The sequence below is a fragment of the Phalacrocorax aristotelis genome, chromosome 5 (genome assembly GCF_949628215.1).
Source record: "Phalacrocorax aristotelis chromosome 5, bGulAri2.1, whole genome shotgun sequence".
NCBI lineage: Eukaryota > Metazoa > Chordata > Aves > Suliformes > Phalacrocoracidae > Phalacrocorax > Phalacrocorax aristotelis.
Genome location: NC_134280.1, coordinates 41,513,035 through 41,532,188, shown reverse-complemented (window position 1 = coordinate 41,532,188; position 19,154 = coordinate 41,513,035). Strand labels below are relative to the sequence as shown.

At 47.5% G+C, this 19,154-nt stretch overlaps 1 protein-coding gene across 2 annotated transcripts; it reads right to left on the bottom strand.

The window, feature by feature from the left end:
• Positions 1–740: 740 nt before the first annotated feature.
• RAB17 (RAB17, member RAS oncogene family) lies at positions 741–8,863 on the bottom strand. 2 transcript variants are annotated; one of them, XM_075094108.1, is made up of 6 exons: positions 8,733–8,863; positions 4,096–4,255; positions 2,600–2,751; positions 2,077–2,202; positions 1,779–1,872; positions 741–1,270 (listed from the first exon to the last, which is right to left on the bottom strand). In XM_075094108.1, the coding sequence occupies exons 2-6, from the start codon at positions 4,235–4,237 to the stop codon at positions 1,158–1,160; spliced, it is 627 nt and encodes a 208-aa protein (XP_074950209.1). In that variant the 5' UTR covers positions 4,238–4,255; positions 8,733–8,863; the 3' UTR covers positions 741–1,157. The 2 variants fall into 2 exon arrangements, with proteins under 2 accessions (XP_074950209.1, XP_074950210.1); XM_075094109.1 differs by lacking the exon at positions 8,733–8,863 and having other exon boundaries at positions 4,092–4,181.
• Between the last annotated feature and the right edge of the window lie 10,291 nt (positions 8,864–19,154).

Genomic DNA, 19,154 nt, shown 5'->3' with positions numbered 1-19,154 from the left:
CAAGGAGGCAGTAAATCTGCCTTCTTGTTGAGAAGAAGCCTCTGTCCCGCTTTAGAATGGCTCAGTGCTCGGGAGGCATTGCAGATAGGTGTCCCTGGCTAGTGCAGGGTTCTGGGGTTGTCCTCAGGGGGCAGCTGACCTGGAAAACCTGCAAAAGGGTGCTGTGGTCCCCTCCTCTCCATGGGGAATATCTTCAAGGGTGTCTGCTGCCTTGTGGCTGAGCTCAGCCTGGCTAAGCCTTGCCCCACAGCCTGGCATTGCCCTCAGGGGATGCCCCAAAAACTCAGTGGTTACTTTGCCCTGCGGACAGGAAGAACGGTGCTGCTCTTTGCCTGTGGCTGTGCCAGTACTACCACAGCTCTCCCAGGAAGGGCACTGTATTCCCTGAGCGTGACATGACCAGTATGCTCTTGGAGAGAGCCTGGCTGCTTTTTTTTTTCTCCTCTTCCAGCCAAGGCATGTTCCTGCAATGTAATTCATGATGCACAAAAGGGAGGCCCTGCAAGGCATGAGCTACCATTATGCCTGGCATTTGCTTTGGTCCTGCTCTGTCCCAGACCCGGCTCTTGTATCGGTAATAAATTGGTGATTTCTCCTGAGGATGGGCTGTGATCCTGGTAATGGCTCAGGTGGGGGCCGGCAGGGTGAGGGGAGCACTGGCTCTGGTCCCTGCCACTTCCAGGCTTCCTGTGGTCCCCACCTGTGGGCTGACATCCAGGTCAGGAATAAAAAAGTAACACTTTTAGGGCAGTATTCTCTTTATTTGCAGCCTGGGTGTAAAGCCTCTGGATGTACCTCTTCCACTCCAGAAAGTCAAGCTCTCCTTTTTCAGATGGGGAGGGACACAAAGGAGCTGATGTGCAGCTGGGGCAGGGGGATGTCACCAGTCAGGACTGGTGGCAGCGGTGCTGGTGTTCGTGCTCCTCTCTAGAAGCGGAAGGTTGGTGAAAGAAACCTGTGCTTTACATCCTGGATGAAGCCAGTGCTAGAGGGTTGAAGAGATCCTGTGACCCCCGGATGGGCTCTGACCTTGCTCCGAGGGATAGGGTGGTCAGGCTGAGCTTTCGTGCCCTGCGCTTCTCTGTCCCCCCTGCTTTGTAATTTTTTCCCCTCGGAGACCTCACCCAGCCACTGCTGAGGACCAGAGCTGCCTGTCCTCAGAGCCGGCAGCACGCCGTCCTCACCCCACTCTCCCCCAGGCTGACTGTTGACTTCCCATGCTGGGATGGGGTGGATGCCTTCTCTTGTTCCCACTGCAGGAGCTTTTGGGCTAGGAAGAAACACAAGGTGAAAAAGGGACTAAATTCTTCTGCCAGTGGGGTGGGATGCGATGGCTGTCCCATCCCACCCCAGGGGACCCACTGACAGCCACCGGTACCGCGTCATGGTTACAGCATTAGGTCTCTACCAAACAGCTACACTGGGGACACTATAACACCTAGTTGAGGTACTAAAGCAAAAGAAAACTGTGGCTTTAGGTGAGGGCCTGAAATCCGTCTCTGATGTTAGAGCATCCTGGGATGGATCTGTCCATCCCTCTGCCCTAAGAGGTGTGACACATTGCACTGAAACTATGGACTGCTGTGGCTGTGACCCTTGAAGCTGCCAGATGTGGTGCAGGCTGGATTGGTAGGGAAGCAGAACTTGGTGGTGGCAAACACAAGCAACAAAGGGGGTCAGCGCTGAGGGAAGGAAGGTGTTTGGCAGCCCTGAAGCAGAGGTTCAGGGTGTGTGGTTCACTGACCTCTGCTCTCACCTAGAGCCATCACACAACTCACCTGTGGCCATAAAGATATCATTTACTTGGTGGTTGGATTTTGCAGATGTCTCCATGAACAGGAGGTCTTTGGTCCTTGCAAACTCTTCCCCCTCCTAGGTGGAGACAAGCAGAGTTATTTCCTCAGCCCACTCTGGGGCTGCGTGTTCAGTTACGGTGGCATTTCATGGCAGGTCAATAACTGCATGGGGGCTTTGGAGATACATGAAAACCTTTTAAATTCTCAGCTTTGCTTGGGCATATTTGGTTGCTGGTGAGGAGGTGATGAGGGGGCCTGGGAGCTCACCACAGGCGCTCACCTCGGTGTTGACTTCTCGCTCAGCGGCAAGGTCCATCTTGTTGCCCACCAAAGCAATGACGATTTCATCGGGAAGAAATTCCTTCTCCAGGTCCCTCAGCCACAACTTTGCTCTGTTGAGTGTTTCCTGGAGAGAAGGAGACAAAAACACCCAGTGATCTGGTTTTGATTTAATCCCTTTGCCTCAGGCCTAGCAAATCTGGATGGGTGGCACCAAACCAAAGGGGTTGGAAAGGATATGGTGGGGAGGCTTTGATTGCCCCCTCTCTCAGGGAAATAGGTCACCAGCCCTCAAACACCTTTAGGGATAAATCAGCCTTGGATGGGATGCACCTTTTCTGCATGGCAGCAGGAATAGCCCCTGGCATGTCCCAGGTGGAACATTCATTCTCTCAGGCAGTGTTTATGCACTGCTTTCTGCACTACCAAGGACAAGCACCATCATCTGGACACCTCTGCCACACCAGTGTTGCTGCAGCATGGCATAGTTTTGGCATGGACGGGACCAGCATCCCCTGTCTTACCTTGTTAGTGATGTCGTAAACGAGGAGGGCAGCGTGGGCACCCCGATAGTAGAGGTGGCAGACACTGTGGTACTTCTCCTGGCCTGCTGTGTCCCAAATCTCAAGCTTGACAGTGGCTACCTCCAGGTTGAGTGTCTGTGTGAAGAAGGAGCCTGCAAGCAAGATGCAGGGTACACGTTTGCTTGCAGCAAGAGCTCAGACCTCCTGCCATAAGGTCAAACCCATCCCAATGGCCAGTAACAATGCTCTAACGCACAAAATTGGGCTGGGTTTCTTATAAGCACTGGCACTGTTGGTGGGATGGCATGCCGCAAGGCAGGGCAGCCTGTGGCAGTCTGGGAGCCCTTCCTGGCAGCAGATTTGGTGGATGCACACGAGTTTTGACGTCAGATAGCTCCAAGCCTTGCCGAATAGCCCCCAAATAGAGAACCACCTCCACCTTGCTGGTGGGTCAGACATGTGAGAGTTGTGAATAGGAATATCCACTGAAAAGGGCTCCCATTGGAAGGGAGCCTCCATCCCTGCTCCCAGGGAGCAGATGACTGCTTGTGGACCAGCCAGAGCCAAGGTAAAATGACAACGGGAACAGCTCTGCAGTGCTTCACTCTCCTCCACCACCTAGCTCTTCAGGCTCCAGGTGGGACCACAACGTCTGTGCCTGCCATGCCTTCTTAGGGTAAAACCCAGGTACATCATGTAAAACGAACATCTATAATGTCTAGGTGCTGCAGGAAGCTGTGGTGAGGCAAAGGTACAGGAGAGGCACCTTGATCCCAGCAGGTGTGTTGGCCTGAGGGAGGTTATAGAAGGAGCAAGGCTCTCACAGCTCCGTAGATAGTTTTCATCAAAGCATGAGCGTGCACATGGCCTGCCTTCAGACATGGGTTGTTCAGCATGACTTGTCAGGACAGGGCATGCAGGAGCAGATTCTCTCCCCTTTGTCACTGGGGCAGATTGTAAGGTTTTCAGCCTGGCCAGAGCGTGGGGAGGTCTGCACTCTTGTCTCTGCAGGCAGGATGGAGGAATAAGGCACTGCTGTGAGCGTAGTGCTGGGGGTGGGTCTTGCAGCTGGCCACCTAGGCTCTCCTGCCCACCTGCACCCCAGCCAGAACATACTTGCTCCAGTGGGATGTTGAGGCTGGGGCAGCACAGGACCAAGCATGCATGGGGTGGATGGGGCCACACAGTTTGAATCCCAGGTTTCGCTCATTTGACTGTTCATCTGCCTCCAAAAAGCAGTGCTAAACCAAACCTGTGCAATTTGGATGTGGCTTTGCTTACAGCCTGGTGCTGAGGAAAATGGGCTGTAGAGATCTGAAGGTGACAGCCATGGGGGAGGTCTGCCCCTGGGGCAAGTCTGTATCATGTTCAAAAGTGAGTCTGTGCTACTGCAGGATATACCAACCTGTTCTGCTATATCCCACCCCACTGCAAGGAAGGGTATCAGGCCTGGTCTCTTGTCCAGGGCCATCAATCTATTGAAGCCACTCACTCACATCCCACGGTTGGCAGCGACTCCTTGAAGTCATTTTTCACATATCGGTAGGCCAGGCTTGACTTTCCCACTGATGTGCTTCCCAGCAGAACCACCTTGTAGATATAGGTGGGACGAATCTCCTCGAGGGAGGTACCCGGCATTGCTTTCTGTACCGTACCCTGAAAGGAAACCAGTTCTGTTCAAAACGCATCTGCAGCGATCCCACATCCATCAGCTGAGCCTCCTGCATCAACTCCTGACAGGTGGCAGCAGGGCAGGTGGGGTTTAACCTCAAAATAGATTAAAACAAAACCATTAATATCCTGAATCAAATTTAATACATCAAACCATCTGCCACTGTCAGTTATGACCAGAGGGTGGAGATCTTTAGGAAGAAATTTGATGCAAGGGGCCTTCCTGGATGTAGACGAGGAGATTGGATTAGGTACATCTACCTTAAAGAGAGGACGTGTTGGAGAAAGTTAATGGCAGAGGGACATCAGTTCTGGATGTGCCTTCCTCTTGAGCACACCTCCTTCCCCAAAGTCCTGGTGAAGAGGACTGATGTTCCACACTTATTGTGGGTCTTGGTTAGAGCCTAACTCAGGCTGGAGGTGATGCTTCTACCAGCTTGCTAAAGACACTGCCCAGGGCACGGCTGGGCACCCCAAGAGCTGATGGGCTTTGCGGCAGCGACACTTCAAGTCAGCATGTTGCTTGCTAGGGTGAAAAAGCAGCACACATAGAATACAGCACACGCTCCTCTACCATGGATGAAGAAACCGTGGGCAGACCAAGCCTGTGAAGTCTCACACCCTCATGACCATGGGTGTATCACACCATAGGGTGTGACTCTGCATCACTCAGGGTGGAGCTACACTGCAAAGTGACCCAGGACAGTGGGGGATCACGGCCGAAAATAACAGTGGTTGCCTCAAACCTAACTCAAAGAGAGCCGCTGCAGAGCGTTGGCCATACCCTGGGGGGAGAGGATGGCTGGTGTAAGCCCTCCTGGGTGGCATGTGTCCCCTTCTCCCAGCCTTGAGATTAAGGAAGTAAGTGACACTGCCTTGCTGTCAGCAAAGGGTGGGGAACAATGCTGTCTTGCAGTTAGCCAAAGCTTTGCCCTGGCTCCTCCTTGTGGAGCTTCTCCTCTAAAATTACTTAGCTCACATGAAGAGCTATGCAGAAAAGAGGAAGGTTCAGTCAGAGCTTGAAGATGAAGGGTCATGGGGTGTTGAACTGTGCAGGAGAAGGGCATGAGATGACCTTGCATGCATTTATTCCACTTAACATGCAGCAGCAAGGGGAAATATGCCACCAGCAAGCCCATAACTGCTGTGCACAGAGAAGTGATGTGCCTCCTATATTCTAATACCCAAATGCAGCAGAGGAGCCTTCTGAAGGATGCTAAAATGTTAGCATCCTACTGCTGGTCCCTGCCTCTATGTCCTGACACTCTCACTGCTATTGCATGCTGGGGTGAATGCTGCTGGCGTGGGGTGCTTCCCTCCCTGTGCTTTTGAAGAAAGCCCTGGTCGTCCAGAGAGCGGAGACCTGCAAGACTTACAATGAAGATTTGGTGCAAATAGTCGAGTTTCTACCTGGGGCTCACAGGAGTTTGGTGTGCAGAACCAGAACTTGCAGGTGAGCAAGAAGTACCTTTATAAAGAAACCTAACAGTGGTGCTAGCAATGTAGCTCCTGGCCCAGGAAGGTCTCTGCAGTTCCCTTATCTAACAAAAGCCTCTTGTTCCAGTGCACTGTGCATCCCACGTGTCTCCTTTATTTCATCTGTCTTCCCCCTGCAATCTGGCAGGCTCCAGACATTTAATTCTTCTCCCTTCCCTGAGTTGTTATCAAAGCAGGCTGTCATTAAGAGCATTCCTCGGTGCTGGCTGAACCCAGGTCTGTATCTTTGAATGTGGGTGGTTTTTCTGTTGAGCGAGATGGGCTTTCATCCCCTTAAAAAGCAGGGGCAAAATCTTATCCCGAAGCTTGTACAGCCCAGTGATGAAGAGTGGCATTGCAGTTTGTGCAGAACAGATAGTTAGGGGTGGGTTATATGTTTTTAAGCAGGAAAAAAGATAAACCCTGTGGCACAGCATAAGGGTACTCCTTACAGTATTAATTACATACATTTGCCTCTTTGTAAGCCTGGAAATAAGACTGCTGTCCTTTCTGAGCAGTTGTACTAGCTACCGTAGGTGATGTGCCATAAAACTCTCTAGGGAAGAAAGAAGGTCCATGAAACCACGCAAGGTTGTCTATATTAAACTCAGTTTCTCATTATTTCACTCTGCTGCTCTCTGTTTAATCCTAGAAGGCTATATTGATGCTGGAACAAAGCTCACCTGAGAATTACAGTAATGATAGAAATTTCCTTGCAAACTTTTCATGTTAGCAAGCACCTATTAGAGATGTGGAGTTTTGCCAAAGCTCATTTGAAACAATTTCTTTTCCATGTTAAGAGGCAGAAGGTGAATCTCCCTTTCCATCTGAGGAGGACAGCAAGGATGCAAAACAAGTGGATTTGTTTTGATTCAATGGAAAACAGATTTAGGGGAAAATTATTTTTGTTTTCTTTTTTTGTTGTTGTTGAAAAAGGAGCGTACAGAGTAAAACCCTGCACTGACTGGCTAAGGGACTGTGGGAAAAGCAGCCCTTCAGACATCTCATGTGGCTGGTATTCCCCCTTCTGCAGCTGCTCCCTGCCCTGGGGAAGACCCTGTTGGCAAGACCCAGCTTAGGGTTACAGTCAGCTCTGCAAATCCAGGATGCTGCTCTGGGGGGTCACCGATGCCCACTCCAGGTGCAGATAAGTGTGCTGCTACCTCACAGAAAACAACAACTCTGTTCTTTCAGCCTTGGCTGCCAATGAAGCAGAGGAAGTTTATTCTTCATCTGCAAACCTCCCTGGGCTGGGACTGACTAACTGAGCATATCCAGGAGAAACATTTAAAGCAACTGTCCTGGTGATTTCTATGAGTTAAGCCCCAGTAGGGTGCACCTGCATGTCAGAAAGCTTCGGTTGGTGTAACTAGAATAAGTTTGATTTATCTCACTGCAGACTTGAAACTCTGAAGAAGTCACTGATGCTTCTGTGCAAAATGGCTTTAGCAAATTTTCCTATGCAGGCTTTGAAAGGCTGAGGTGTAACCTGATCTGGATTTCTGGGATTTTTACTGCTTAGATGGTGGATTTCGGGGATTTTTACTTTGATCCTGGTAAAGAATAATTCAGCAGTTTGGGGAACAGCCTGGGGAACAGCTGAGGTGTTACAAGTCCTGTTGTCCTGCCTAGAGGCCATGCCAAGGGGCAGGGAGAGCTGAACCGGCTCAAATTCAATATAAAGAGCCAGAGATTAGTCTAGACAAGTATTTCTCTTCAATCAACTGTAAAAATCCTGTTGGCATATTTAGTCTCCAGATACAACTGAATAGTTTGACAGCTGTGTCTAGCAGCAGATATCTGGGGCAGGCTTGCACTTACCTGGAAGGCGAGTACCAAAACCGGACACAAAGCAGATCATTTCTCACTTCCTAATTGAGGATTAAGCATCGCTGCACCCAGGAAATTGCATTCTTGGCCAGACACCCCTGTCTCCAGTCTTGATGTCTCTTCTTTCCTTTCTGCGGGCAACGGGTGGGTACACGGTGCAGAGGCAGCTCTGACCAGCATTAACTACCTTCCCCTATGGAGCCCTCTGGTTTAAAATAAATCAACTTGAAGGTAATCTGTTTGCTGGTACAGCAGCAGTTCTAGATCAGTGATACTACGCTTGAACCGCCTGCCCTCACTGTTTCTGAGAAGGAACCTGACAAATCTGTTTATGAGGGTGAGTCAGTTGTTTATAATTAGTAGGAAAGTGGACTTTATCTAAGGAGCATCTTTTCAAACTAGTGCTTTATGGGCATAAATGCTAGTAATAAAGAACAGAAACATGAGGTGGCAGAGTAGATATTTGTGCTGGAATGCAACAGCAAGGCTTGGCTTTTGCCACTCAGTAAATTGGTATCTCTGCAGTATTTTTAACCTGGGGAGGGAGGATCCTGATATATTTACGGTTGGAGGATAAGCCTTTTATTTCCAAAGGAAAAGAGTTAAAAATAAAAAAGAAAAAATGCATACCTGTGGGGATGAAGCTAATGAGAAGTGTTATTTAAAACTCTAACTTCCTGGAAAATTAGTGATGTTTAATTATGTCTAAGCTTTTCTAAACCACAAGCTTTAAAAAGATCCTAAAACCTTTAATGACATTTTCTTAGTTCCTATAGGGGTGCAGCAGAGAACATGAAACACTGTTAATCAGCTCCTCAAAAAAAAAAAAAAAAAAGGACCCCAGTGCTAGCCATGTCAGTCTGCAGTATCTAGCCCTGCAATTTTGGGGCACAATGCTTCTAGTATTCAGTTCAAAGCACTCCTTTGCTTTTAGGATCCTCTCCCTACCTGTTAAACCTCTCGACAGTACTGGTATAGAAGTGCAGCTGTTTGGAAAGTTCGCTTAAGCCAAGGTTACCAGGGGGATACAAAAACCACAACTGCAGAGACTTAATCTGTAAACACTGTTAGACTTACGTAGTGCTGATTTCTCAATGCAATCAGCCCTCTTCAAAGCTAAGGGAAAGAAAATAAGGGTCATTAACTATGCCATTACCTTCCCAAAGCCTTGCTCTCCTCTCGGTGCTCCAGTCCGTGGGGTCAGGGGCAACAGCCCCGTCTGGCTGCCCAAGCCTCTCCACTCTGGGTGCAGATAGAAGTGAAACCACTCAGCAACTCCCAGGGAGTGGTGTCAAAGGTGAGAGACAACTGGAGATCAGTGAACCTTAGACCTGCTGGCAAGGCGGGATCATGGGGCTGCCGTCACAGTGAGCAGGGCCAGTGGCCATGTCCCCCACGTTCCCTCCACCTCTCCCTCCCTCTTCCCCCACTTCCCATGCTGGTTTTTGGCAGTGGATGGATGGATAGACAAATAGATGAATGTGTGTGGGTGGGTTTTTACCCATGTCTTGGGGTCCAAGGCCAGCCCAGCTACCAGGGGCATAGGGAGTAAAAGCAGCCTGTACCCCACCATGGGGGTTTGAAGACCAGGGAAGGCTGAGTGCAGGGCTGGCCAGAGCCACGGCATGCCAGGGATTTGGCCTTCTCTGGGATTTTATAATACAACAATTTCTGCTGACGCATGTTAGACCTGGCTCTGGTCTTGTGCCAGGGTACAGGCTCAGATAACTTGGGTCTGGGATTGCCAGAGTGATTTGTTTTCAGGAGTGTAGCTGGTTTACCAGCTGGTTGGAGACAGCACACCTGCTTCTCTTGCAAAGCACTTCAGCAGATGAGCTGGGGAGGTGCAAAGAGAACAAGAACTGAGCACTTGGGCTTTTACTGCCTTTTAATTAAGGTAATAGCCAGTAACCACAGGCAGCTGGGGCTTGTTGCTTTGGAGAAGGCTGTTCTCTTTAAAGCTCTAATACCTTGAGAGAGAAATCACAGCACGTTAATGCATTGGGATAGCAGGTCTGGAGTGAGAACAGGAAGATCTGATCATTAAAAACCTAAACAAAGATAGCTTTTGTATTTCTGTCACTCATCTTGTCATAGTCAGTGTCTTTCCTTCAAGTAACAGCTCCTAAAGTTTTCTGGAAGTGAAATACTTTACAAAATCTAGTCCTAAGAGTTACAGGTTGCAGGGTGAAATGCAGGAGCTTAAAAAAATGCCACCCCAGTTTTGAAATGAAGAGCATGTCTTGTGACTTCCAAGGCCTGACTGTTGCAGCTCAATTACTTCCCATTTCTGTGATGAAATGCCACATACACATGTCCAAGAGTTGCATGTGGGATCGTTGATGAAATTCCCATTTTGTATGGGAGCAGTGCCCTCAGTAAGTGGAATCGCCGTGAGAGGTTTTGATCTGTGAGCCAAATGAGTGTTTGCCTTTGTCTGGGAATGTGTCCATGCACGGATTTGCACCACAGCAGCAAAACTGGCTTGAGTATACCCATGTATGCTTCCAGCCTGGGAGCCAATCTTACCCTACATGCAGATTTTTGCCAGAGGGAAGGAAAGTGTTTACCTTCCCAGGTCCCTTCCCATCAGCTCTGCAGAGGCAAGAACAGGATTTGGGGATCCTTTGAAGACAATTCCTAACAACCTTCTGAAAACCCCAACTGTCTGAGGTTGGTATAATTTTTTCAGCACATAAACTGTTTATGTGTTCCTGTCCCTCCCTCATAACTTGTTTCACAAGGCTGTGCTGTGAAATGAGCTTACTTAAAGCCTTACTTTTTTCCAGGGATTTGGATAGATCAGTTCTTCAGTGGGAGTCTCAGTGAGACCCTGTGAACAGTTGCGTGGGCACAGCAGAGGAGTAGAAAGGTGTTTCATGGTTTCGGAAGGGCTGGGGCATGGATACTTTAGGCAGGGATTGCTGCAGCAAGAATCCTTGCCCACAGCAATAAGGGATGATGGAAGGCAGTCTGCTCCCATTTACCCACTGCTTTGGAGATACAAGCTGTGGTAATATCATGCACCTAAACTAAGTGTCTAATTCTTAATAGCAAACAAGGCTCTCAGTCTTGGCTGGAAGGCTTTGAAGCCTTATGAAAGGATTGCTTTGTAACTGCTAAGAGAAACTTCATTTCCAATTTGCGCTGCTGCAATAAGCACCCATCTCGTGCTCTGTTATTTTCATGTGAGTCTCATCTGCCCAAGCAGATCTTACATCACAGATGCCTTTGTTAAGGGCTTTTATAAAAGGAGATGGTGCAAATAAGGTGCCCACATGAAGTGCCATGACCTGACTGGTGTAAATGTCCCTGAGTCTTCTGGAGCCCAGAGGAGCATGTGCCTTGCGTGGGCTGGGGCATCTGCCTCCTGGATGGGCCCTTCTCCAGCTCCTCGTGAGCCGGACCCCACTAGAGGGCATAGCTAATCTATGATTTAAGGCAATAGAGAAGTCTGCTCCAGAGTCTCATTTCTGAACTGGGCAACCAAATAGACACCAGCCAGTGGGGGTGATGAGAGAGACAGACTGAGATCTCCTGCCAGAGCTGCATATAAGCAGCCAGCTTTTCTTTGGGTGGGCTCTGTTCTCCAAACAACAGGGACATGAATCTCTGATAAATGCTGTTGCAGTATCAGGAAGCCAGAGCTTTTTTGCACAATATCTTGGTCTGCGTCCCTGCTTCTTGAGCATGCAAATATCTTGCTGTCCTGGATGCTCAGGATCAGACCTCCTTCAGCAGCAAGTGCTTGCAAATAAGACTGTGGCTGCATTGAAACTGGCTTGGTAGAGCACCTGGAGTGACATGCACAAAGCTAGGGATGCACCTTGCTTAGCTGTGCTTGGGCAGTGATGGGTTCCTTACCTAAAATAAACTTTACTGGTAAAAACTGGGCATTGGTTGTTTTTCCGAGGTTAGGGATTGCATTTAATTTTAGGCTTGCCTGATCTAATTATGCCACAAGAATTTGCAGGACAGGTCTGCCTGCAGGGGTAGTATGGATCAAATACTCCAGCCCAGCAATACATGATCTGAGCACCTAGCACCCCCTTGTAGACCTTCCACCACTGCTCTGCCTCAGATTTTTATTTGGTTTTTTTTTAAACTGTGAAGGAAATGGTGACATTTCAGTCATGCACAGGAACACCACAACAGGTCAAAATAAAACTCCTTGAGTAAACACGTGAGAATACTTCCAATAATCTATTTTGCCTCCCCTGATTTGTTTTTCCTACTCCCTTTGTCCTGTCTACTTGGCTTACATGTGCTTTCTGGCATGCTCTGTGCAGGCAACCCAGTGCAGGGTGTCCGATCTCCATCAAGGCTCCCGCACTGCTGAATCAACACTAAGACCTTGTATTGCTCAGAAATTGTTGGCTGCTTAGTCCCAGTTTTAATGGTTTTAGACTCCTGGGATCCCTGAATACCCTGAAGTTGTTGCTGGTGGGACGTTTTCACCTGAAATGTTCCCATTTCTTCTTATTTAGCATGTTTCAAGAGTACAGCTGTGGTTGCGGCAGCCCTGCCCAGCTAGGCACTGTTTGTGCCACTTGCTTGGGCACCTCCAGGCTCTTGTTTTCCACTCAGATCACAGCAACATTGCACCATTTTGCATGGGGACAGGTGGCCATGATCTCACTCCTGAATTTGGCTGGTCTGACAAGGAACAGATATCTGAGTGTGTTTCAGCTGCCCAGATTATACCATGAGCACTGCTGTCTGCATTGCCTCTTGTGCTCTGACCATCCAAAGGAAATGTCTGAAAGCACAAGTGGCTTTTCTTTTTTTTTATTCTCTTTTTCTTTTCTCCTGCTGCTGCTGGTGGATGTGGAAAAACAGAAAAAAAAATAGAAAAAAAGTGTTATTTACACTGGAATGGCTTTGTGAAGCTTTTCTGGCCTAAACTACAGAGCTGGGATTTGCTAGAGACTTTAAAGTTACACCTGTACAGACTGAAGCTGCCACAACAAGGATAGGGCAGTATGAGCTCAGTAGACATGGTGGCCTGGAAATCCTTGTTTGCTTTTTCAGAAGGACTCATATCTATAATGCATTTGCATACGTATGCAGGCATTTTAGAAAGTATGGGGTGTGTATTTTATAGCATCTGAATCCTGCTGTTGTCCTGTGCCACGGTCCAGTGGCTTTCGGGCTCTGGGCTCTGCTGAAAGCCCACAGTGGCTACAGGCCACTGCTGACCTGATGTAAACCCTCTGCTGCTGCAAACTGCTCTATATATAGGCTCTGATGGGCTGCCTCTGTATCGCCAGGCTTTCTGAGAGCATCGCCTGTTGTCTTGATGCTGTTGCAAAGCCAACACTGTGTCTGTTGTGAGCTCTGGCTAGCTGGATGGAAGTGAGGATATGGTCAGATTTAGACAGCTGGCCATGCGCATGCAGAGCCCAGAATTAATGGTCATAGAAATGTGGCTTTTGTAATGACCTTGCCTAAGTGGTTTTGGCTCCTGGACCAGCTGTAGGACAGACAACTTGTCTCCCTCCACTGCCAGCTTCAAAGGAACCAGTCACTTGTGTGTGAGTATATATAGCATGCCTTGCTTTTGGGATATAACTATTTTGGTTTAGTTGGTATTGCTATAAATGAGTTCACTGATCAGAGTCCACCTGGGGTCCTGACCCTGCCCTTGCAGGGTGGTTCTCCTCACTGTGCTCCTTTGAGCAGGGCTCAGGAATGCTAAATGTTGGTCTGGGGAGCCCTCAGCCCACTTTGAGAGAGGTGGGCATGCTGCCTCTCACTGAGCAAGCCAGCCTGGCCCTTGTCAGCAGCCAGCAGATACAGAGCCTCAAAAATAGGCTGGGGCTCTTCTATTTTTAAAAGCCTATTTGTTTCAAAAAGAAACATCTGAAATCATGGTAAGCAAAATGAATTCAAAATACTTGGTCCATCCAGAGGTTACAACAAATTATGTTCTCAGAACCGTTTGCCATACCTGTGCTGTTAAACGTGTAATCCTTGTTTGCACAATGGTACTCCTAGAAAACATGGGTAAGAAGTTAATCACAGAGGCCTGGCTTGGAACAGAAACATTTTTTCTAAGCATCCTGATACTTGCTGTTTCCCCTTTTCTGGGCCTGCAGTAATGTCATCAACTGATGCAGTAAGATGAACTGGAGTTCAACTCCTGAAGCCAAAGACACACAGTAGCCTCAAGACCCAGGGTAGCCCACTGGAGATCATACAAGTAAGGTTTGCCACCACTGCAATGGAGCATTAAAAGATCATTTTGTCAGTTTTGAGAAGGGTTGTGCCTTTGTTAATGAAAAAAGATTTGGCTTCTTACTGCTGTACTGATAGAGAGTTAAGAAATATTTTGAGGATTGGTGGAATTGTAATGATGAACAGATCATTTACGCTGAGGCTCAAAACCAAGCCTGCCGTGAATTGCTTCAGGCTTCTAAACTGCTAGTCTTCCTGTATTAATTATTAACATCACTAAAACACTCCAGAGATTGGCTTAGAAACATTAAACAAGCTTAATATTAACAGCTCCCAGATGATAAGTGATGGTGAACATCAGCATGTGCTAAAGACCAAGGAGGGAAAATAACTACTGACTACAATAAACACTATAAGTACAGTGGGATGAAATTACAAAAAGTATACAAGTGTGAACCACAAGAAAGGCTTTCCTATAGCATTGCCTGCTACCCACCTGAAGAGATTGAAATTACACTTGATGGGTCACAATAAAGAGCCTTGAAGCATAGGGATGTGCTGAGGTGGGAAACTTCTGCCATGCACTTCCATACTCTTGAAAGGAGCCATGCTTTGGCTAGAGACTGTTGCAGGCAGCTGCCTACCCACGCTGGTTACCTGCTAGCCCCAATCCCTTGCAATTTACAGTGGATTTCTCAAAGCTTGTCTAAGAGTTGCTATGAACAGCCCCTGCTGAGGGTGCGGGAGGTGGGGTAGAAATAGAAATGAAAAGTATTCAGTGTTCTCTTTTAGTGCTTGGAGTGGTTCTTGCCATATGTCTAATACATAAACTGAAGCTTTTGTGAAAGGTACGTGTGTCTTTCTCTAGCAAAGGCATACGCACCGAACATTTTGCTTATCCCAAACCTTACATTCTTTTACTCAGCAGAGCTTGGCCAGGAGGACACCCCTCCACAAGTCCAGCCCACCTTGCAAAGAGAGCTGCTATGCAGAGACCTTTGGCTCTAGCTTGGGTACCTGACTTCAAAGGGAGAGCCAGCTCTTGAAGGGTATGGAAATGAAGGAACAGTTCTGTGAAATAAGAGACACTGTTACCTAACAAGGTGCAGGTTTTGCAGCATTTTACATGATTAAAGCACTTAAGCACTCTCTTCCACGTGCATGGTCTGGTGCCTACTGTGAGCCTCCTGTGCTGCTTTTTTGCCAGTGGGATATTGCATTTGGGATGGACCTTGACCTCTCCAATAAACTTGGTGGCATCTTGCCAGCTGGCTTCAGCTATTAGTCTGGGACCAGCGCACACTTACAGAATGATCACATATGTTCCCTTAGGAAACTAGGCTAAGAATGGATGTAGGCAGTACCTTTCTAGGCAAAGGGGTATAGAGGAGCTCAGACAGTCAAAAGTTGCTCCCAGCACAGTAATCTCCCCCAGAAGTGTTTCATCTGTCGGTATTTGTGAGACAGTTGTAAAGAATGCAACTGAAAATGGTTTGCCAGTGCTTGGAAAGAGAAATATTTAAGTAATGCTCTCTAGCACAGACTTGGAAAGATTGTGTGGGTGTGAATATAATTTTATTTTCCCTGAAGTCCCCACCCAGCTTTTGGATGTATAGTACAAACATATTCATAGGGCATTTTATGATGGGTTTTGCCTCTCCATGCCTTGCAGCAGGCCGGTGGCCACATCGTAGTCTTGCTTTTTTCAGATCAGGTCTAAATGTTTGGCTGGTTTTCAGCTAGTTTTCTGTCTCGTGCACTGGGTGTTACAGGCGTGGTCTGTAAAGGCACAAGAATAGAAATTATTTCATCAGTATGAGCCTAAGCAACCTCAGTTAACACCAGCCACTGCTGGAAGAGTAGTAAAGAAGTTGGCGTTACACAGAGGTGAAATGAGTCATCTGTTGCCAATAAACTAGGAAGGGACAAAGATGCCCCAGGTGGGGGGGGGGGGGGGGGGCGGAACCATTATCCGCTGTTACCTAGAGCAACTCCTTTTATAATTGAAAAATGTATTAAAAATTATTTTGGGAATTTCTAATTAGTTGAGTTGAGCCACTTATGCACTCAGGATGCTTCAGAAACTTAAACTAGTAACTGTCCCAAAAGAGGCCATTGCAGAGAAATGCCTTTCCTGCCTTTCCCCTCTGCCACCACAGCTACAAGGTCAAGTAGGACAAAAACTTCTGTAGAAATTGAGGTTGGGCAACAAAGACAGTGTCTGTCAACCTGTGGGGAGATGACTTGTTCTAACATTGCCCAGCCCTACACAGCTTAAGGCTGGAAACCCTGCAATAAGCAGCTATGTATTGAGTAGCGCTATATATTGAGTAGCTGTCCTTGGGGAAATGCACAACTAGGAAAAGCTGAAGGCATAAGTAAGGAAAAGCAGAGACTTGTGGCTGAGGCCACTCTGTTACTGCCTCTGGCATCTGTTTCCAGTCCAGTCCTTGACAAGCCATTCAGCCAGCTAAGGAAGTTGGTGGTTTCTAGATGCAAGCACACATTTTACTTTCTGTCCGGTTTGGGGTATTTGATGCTTTATTTATGTATTTATGTATTTATGTATTTACTTACTTACACATGCAGCTGAAATGAAAGGGTTCTGTGGCAACTCATTGTGTTTGGGGAAAAAAAATCTTCTTTTAATTGTTTCTGCATTCAGAGGGAAAACTAAACACTGGAGAATTTGACAACATTTGCCTGACTGTTTTGGCTCTTTGTTGATGGAGAACAGAGGAGCTAATTCCTTCACATTCCTACAGGGAAGCATCAGAACTGTTTTAGTGTCGTAATAATTAATGCTGCAGAAAAACGTTCAAGGAAAATTGCAGATCACAGTAACTGCTGCAGGGCTGGGCTGGGGTGCAGTAAGTAACGGATGAATTGGCTTGGGGGTGCGCAGCAAGGCAGAGGGCAGGGAAAGCACGCTGGGCAGATGAGTCAGTCCCACATGCCTTTCCATCAGTCACTGTGCACGGAAAAACAGGAATGTGAGGGATGCCAGAAAAATGTGTTATGACTTAAAATCATATGCACCAACTCTAACACACTGTAACATCTGAAGTGTTTTGTCTCTGTTTCCTCTAATGTTTTGTTACCATTATCTTCCCTCACTTCCCAGTTTAGGCAAACTTCTGTATTTCAGGAAACTATAATGACCTGCCTTCCTGCCCTACTAGTGACTATCACAGCTGGAATCTGAAATCCTTTAGCACCAGCACAGCTTATTTTATGTAAGCCAGGAATTATTAGCTGATGTCGACGGTTTGCTGCTGTTCTGTGTAGGTAGGTGACCAGAGAGGTGACAGGAGATGGGGTAACGATGTACAGCTTCAGTTCATCATCCAGAACCATGAGCCATCAGACACAGGTGCTCTTCTGTCTGATGTTAAATGGTTGGAACCGTTCCCTGAGAAAAGACATGGCAATTTTTCATTTTGCTATAAAATAGGTGAGTGGAAAATACCTCTTCCCTGACAAGCATGAAAGATGGTTAGAAGCAGAGCACAGATAAGTTCTGCTGTGCTTGAGAAAAGGGATGTTTTGCCTCTGATTTGCACTTTGGATGAATCTGGATGGATTTCCATGGGGATAAGAAACGGCACCTCCTTCCCCCTGTTCCGCTCCAACTGAGGGAGTTAAACTGTGATGTGGTTTCACATAAGCTTTTCCAGAATGATGTTCATATGCCATTCTACAGAACAGTATGACTAATTAGTGCAAGCACTTGGTCTGCTACAAACAATCAGTTGGTTTTAGACCACGTGTTGTGGCTATGTTTTACTGCAGTCCAAAACAACTGGAGTTTAAGAAAACCTGGAGGCCCTGGTTGGAAAATGTGGCTTAGCTTAACTCTGCAACATTTGAGATGGGAGTGGATGAGGCCACACGGCATAGAGCAGAAAAACCATGGGGAAAATCAAATAGGCAGACAGTGTCGAGCTGTCACGTAGCGAGGCCATGTGATTCCTTGCTCTCATGTCTATACACTGTCAGTGGGGCGAGGACACCGGCACAGTGGCAGGAGGAATGCATTGATATATTAATCCCAAAGCGATGCAGCACCAGTTCCTCAGCTGCTTCAGCTGATGTAATGTGTTGTTTTTGCCGAAGCCATCCTGGTTTTGTCTGGCTGAAGGACTAACTACTTCAGACTACTTTTTGGACAGATGTAGAGGCCATATTCCCAAATTAAATACGTATATTGATCCCTCGCCTGCCTTCCTCCTGGGCTCTGGGAAGAAAAAGGTGGGGGGTATGCAGGACTTGTCACTGTAATACCCAAGCATCCCACAGTCTGGAATGGGTTTTATCCCCATAGCGCTTGAGGTAGGAAATGAGGAGTGGTTTTAGTCTAGGTGGAAGAGATGTCTGATGTATTTTCTTCTGAAAATAGCCTGGGTCTCTCTAAAACTTAGCTTTTTTTACATGCAAGAGGGGAACCCAAAGGAGGAGAAATAGCCAGATTTTGCAGCTTGTTGCAGTGCTGTGGCAGGCTGGGAATAGCAGATAGGAGTGCAGATAGCAAACAGCAGACCATATCAGGCCCTCTTTGTGAGCTAGGCACAGTGATCAGTTGCTATTCAGCAGCCTAGGATAGGTTTGGCTCCCTGCAACTACAGCTGCCGTGGAGCTGGCTTCACTTTGCATAGCGCTGAAACTCTCTTAGCCGTGGTGTGTCTGCTGCTAATTAGATTAGGCCCACAGGGGCTGCGTTCAGCAAGTTCCCATTTTTAGCCCAACACGGGCAGTTTTCAGCAAGCTCAGTGACAGTTTGCAAACTGCAGGTACGTTCCCTGCTTGGCATGGTAATGGAGAGCTTACATGATTGTAGCATTGGTGTGGAAGAAGGCTACCTCATGTCCTCCAGACAGGAGCATCAGTGAAGCCAGAACAACCTCTCGGGGGCTGTTACAGCATCAGCCGTGATGGATATTCATGTCCCAAATTTAGTGGCAGGGCAGGGAGCCCGTGGTGTTTGATCTAGTGCTCGTTAAGGCAGACAGACTCTCAGTATAATAATGCTTACCAGAGACTTAACACACTTCACCCTGGCTATCCAAAAACTGCTTTTGGATGCATGTCCAGAACTTTGGCAAGAAACGTCTGATTTCCAGACTATGATTATATATGGCCTGTTTAGCTGTATGCTTTTCTGCTAACTTGGCTCTAAGTTTTACACAGAATCACCCCCACTCCTTTTCTCCTAAGCAGTTTATAGAAAAGAGATGCAGTTGTTCTGCCTTTGGCTAGACAAGCCAACCCTTTCTCATCTCAGGCAAGCTTCTCCTGCTATTTATCCTAGGAGCTTTTCTCTCTATAGCTATGCAAGTTTGAGTTCTTCTTAACATGGAAAAGCAGACCTGCAGGCACTGTTTTAGGTAAGGTCTTGTGGGTG

Coding starts and splice junctions, on each gene's coding strand:
- RAB17 (XM_075094108.1), bottom strand. CDS start 4,237: ATGCCGGGTACCTCCCTCGAGGAGATTCGTCCCACCTATATCTACAAG. Junction 2,752..4,095: donor GTCGCTGCCAACCGTGGGAT/GTGAGTGAGTGG, acceptor TCTTGCTTGCAG/GCTCCTTCTTCACACAGACA. Junction 1,271..1,778: donor TGATATCTTTATGGCCACAG/GTGAGTTGTGTG, acceptor GTTTCTTCCTAG/CCCAAAAGCTCCTGCAGTGG.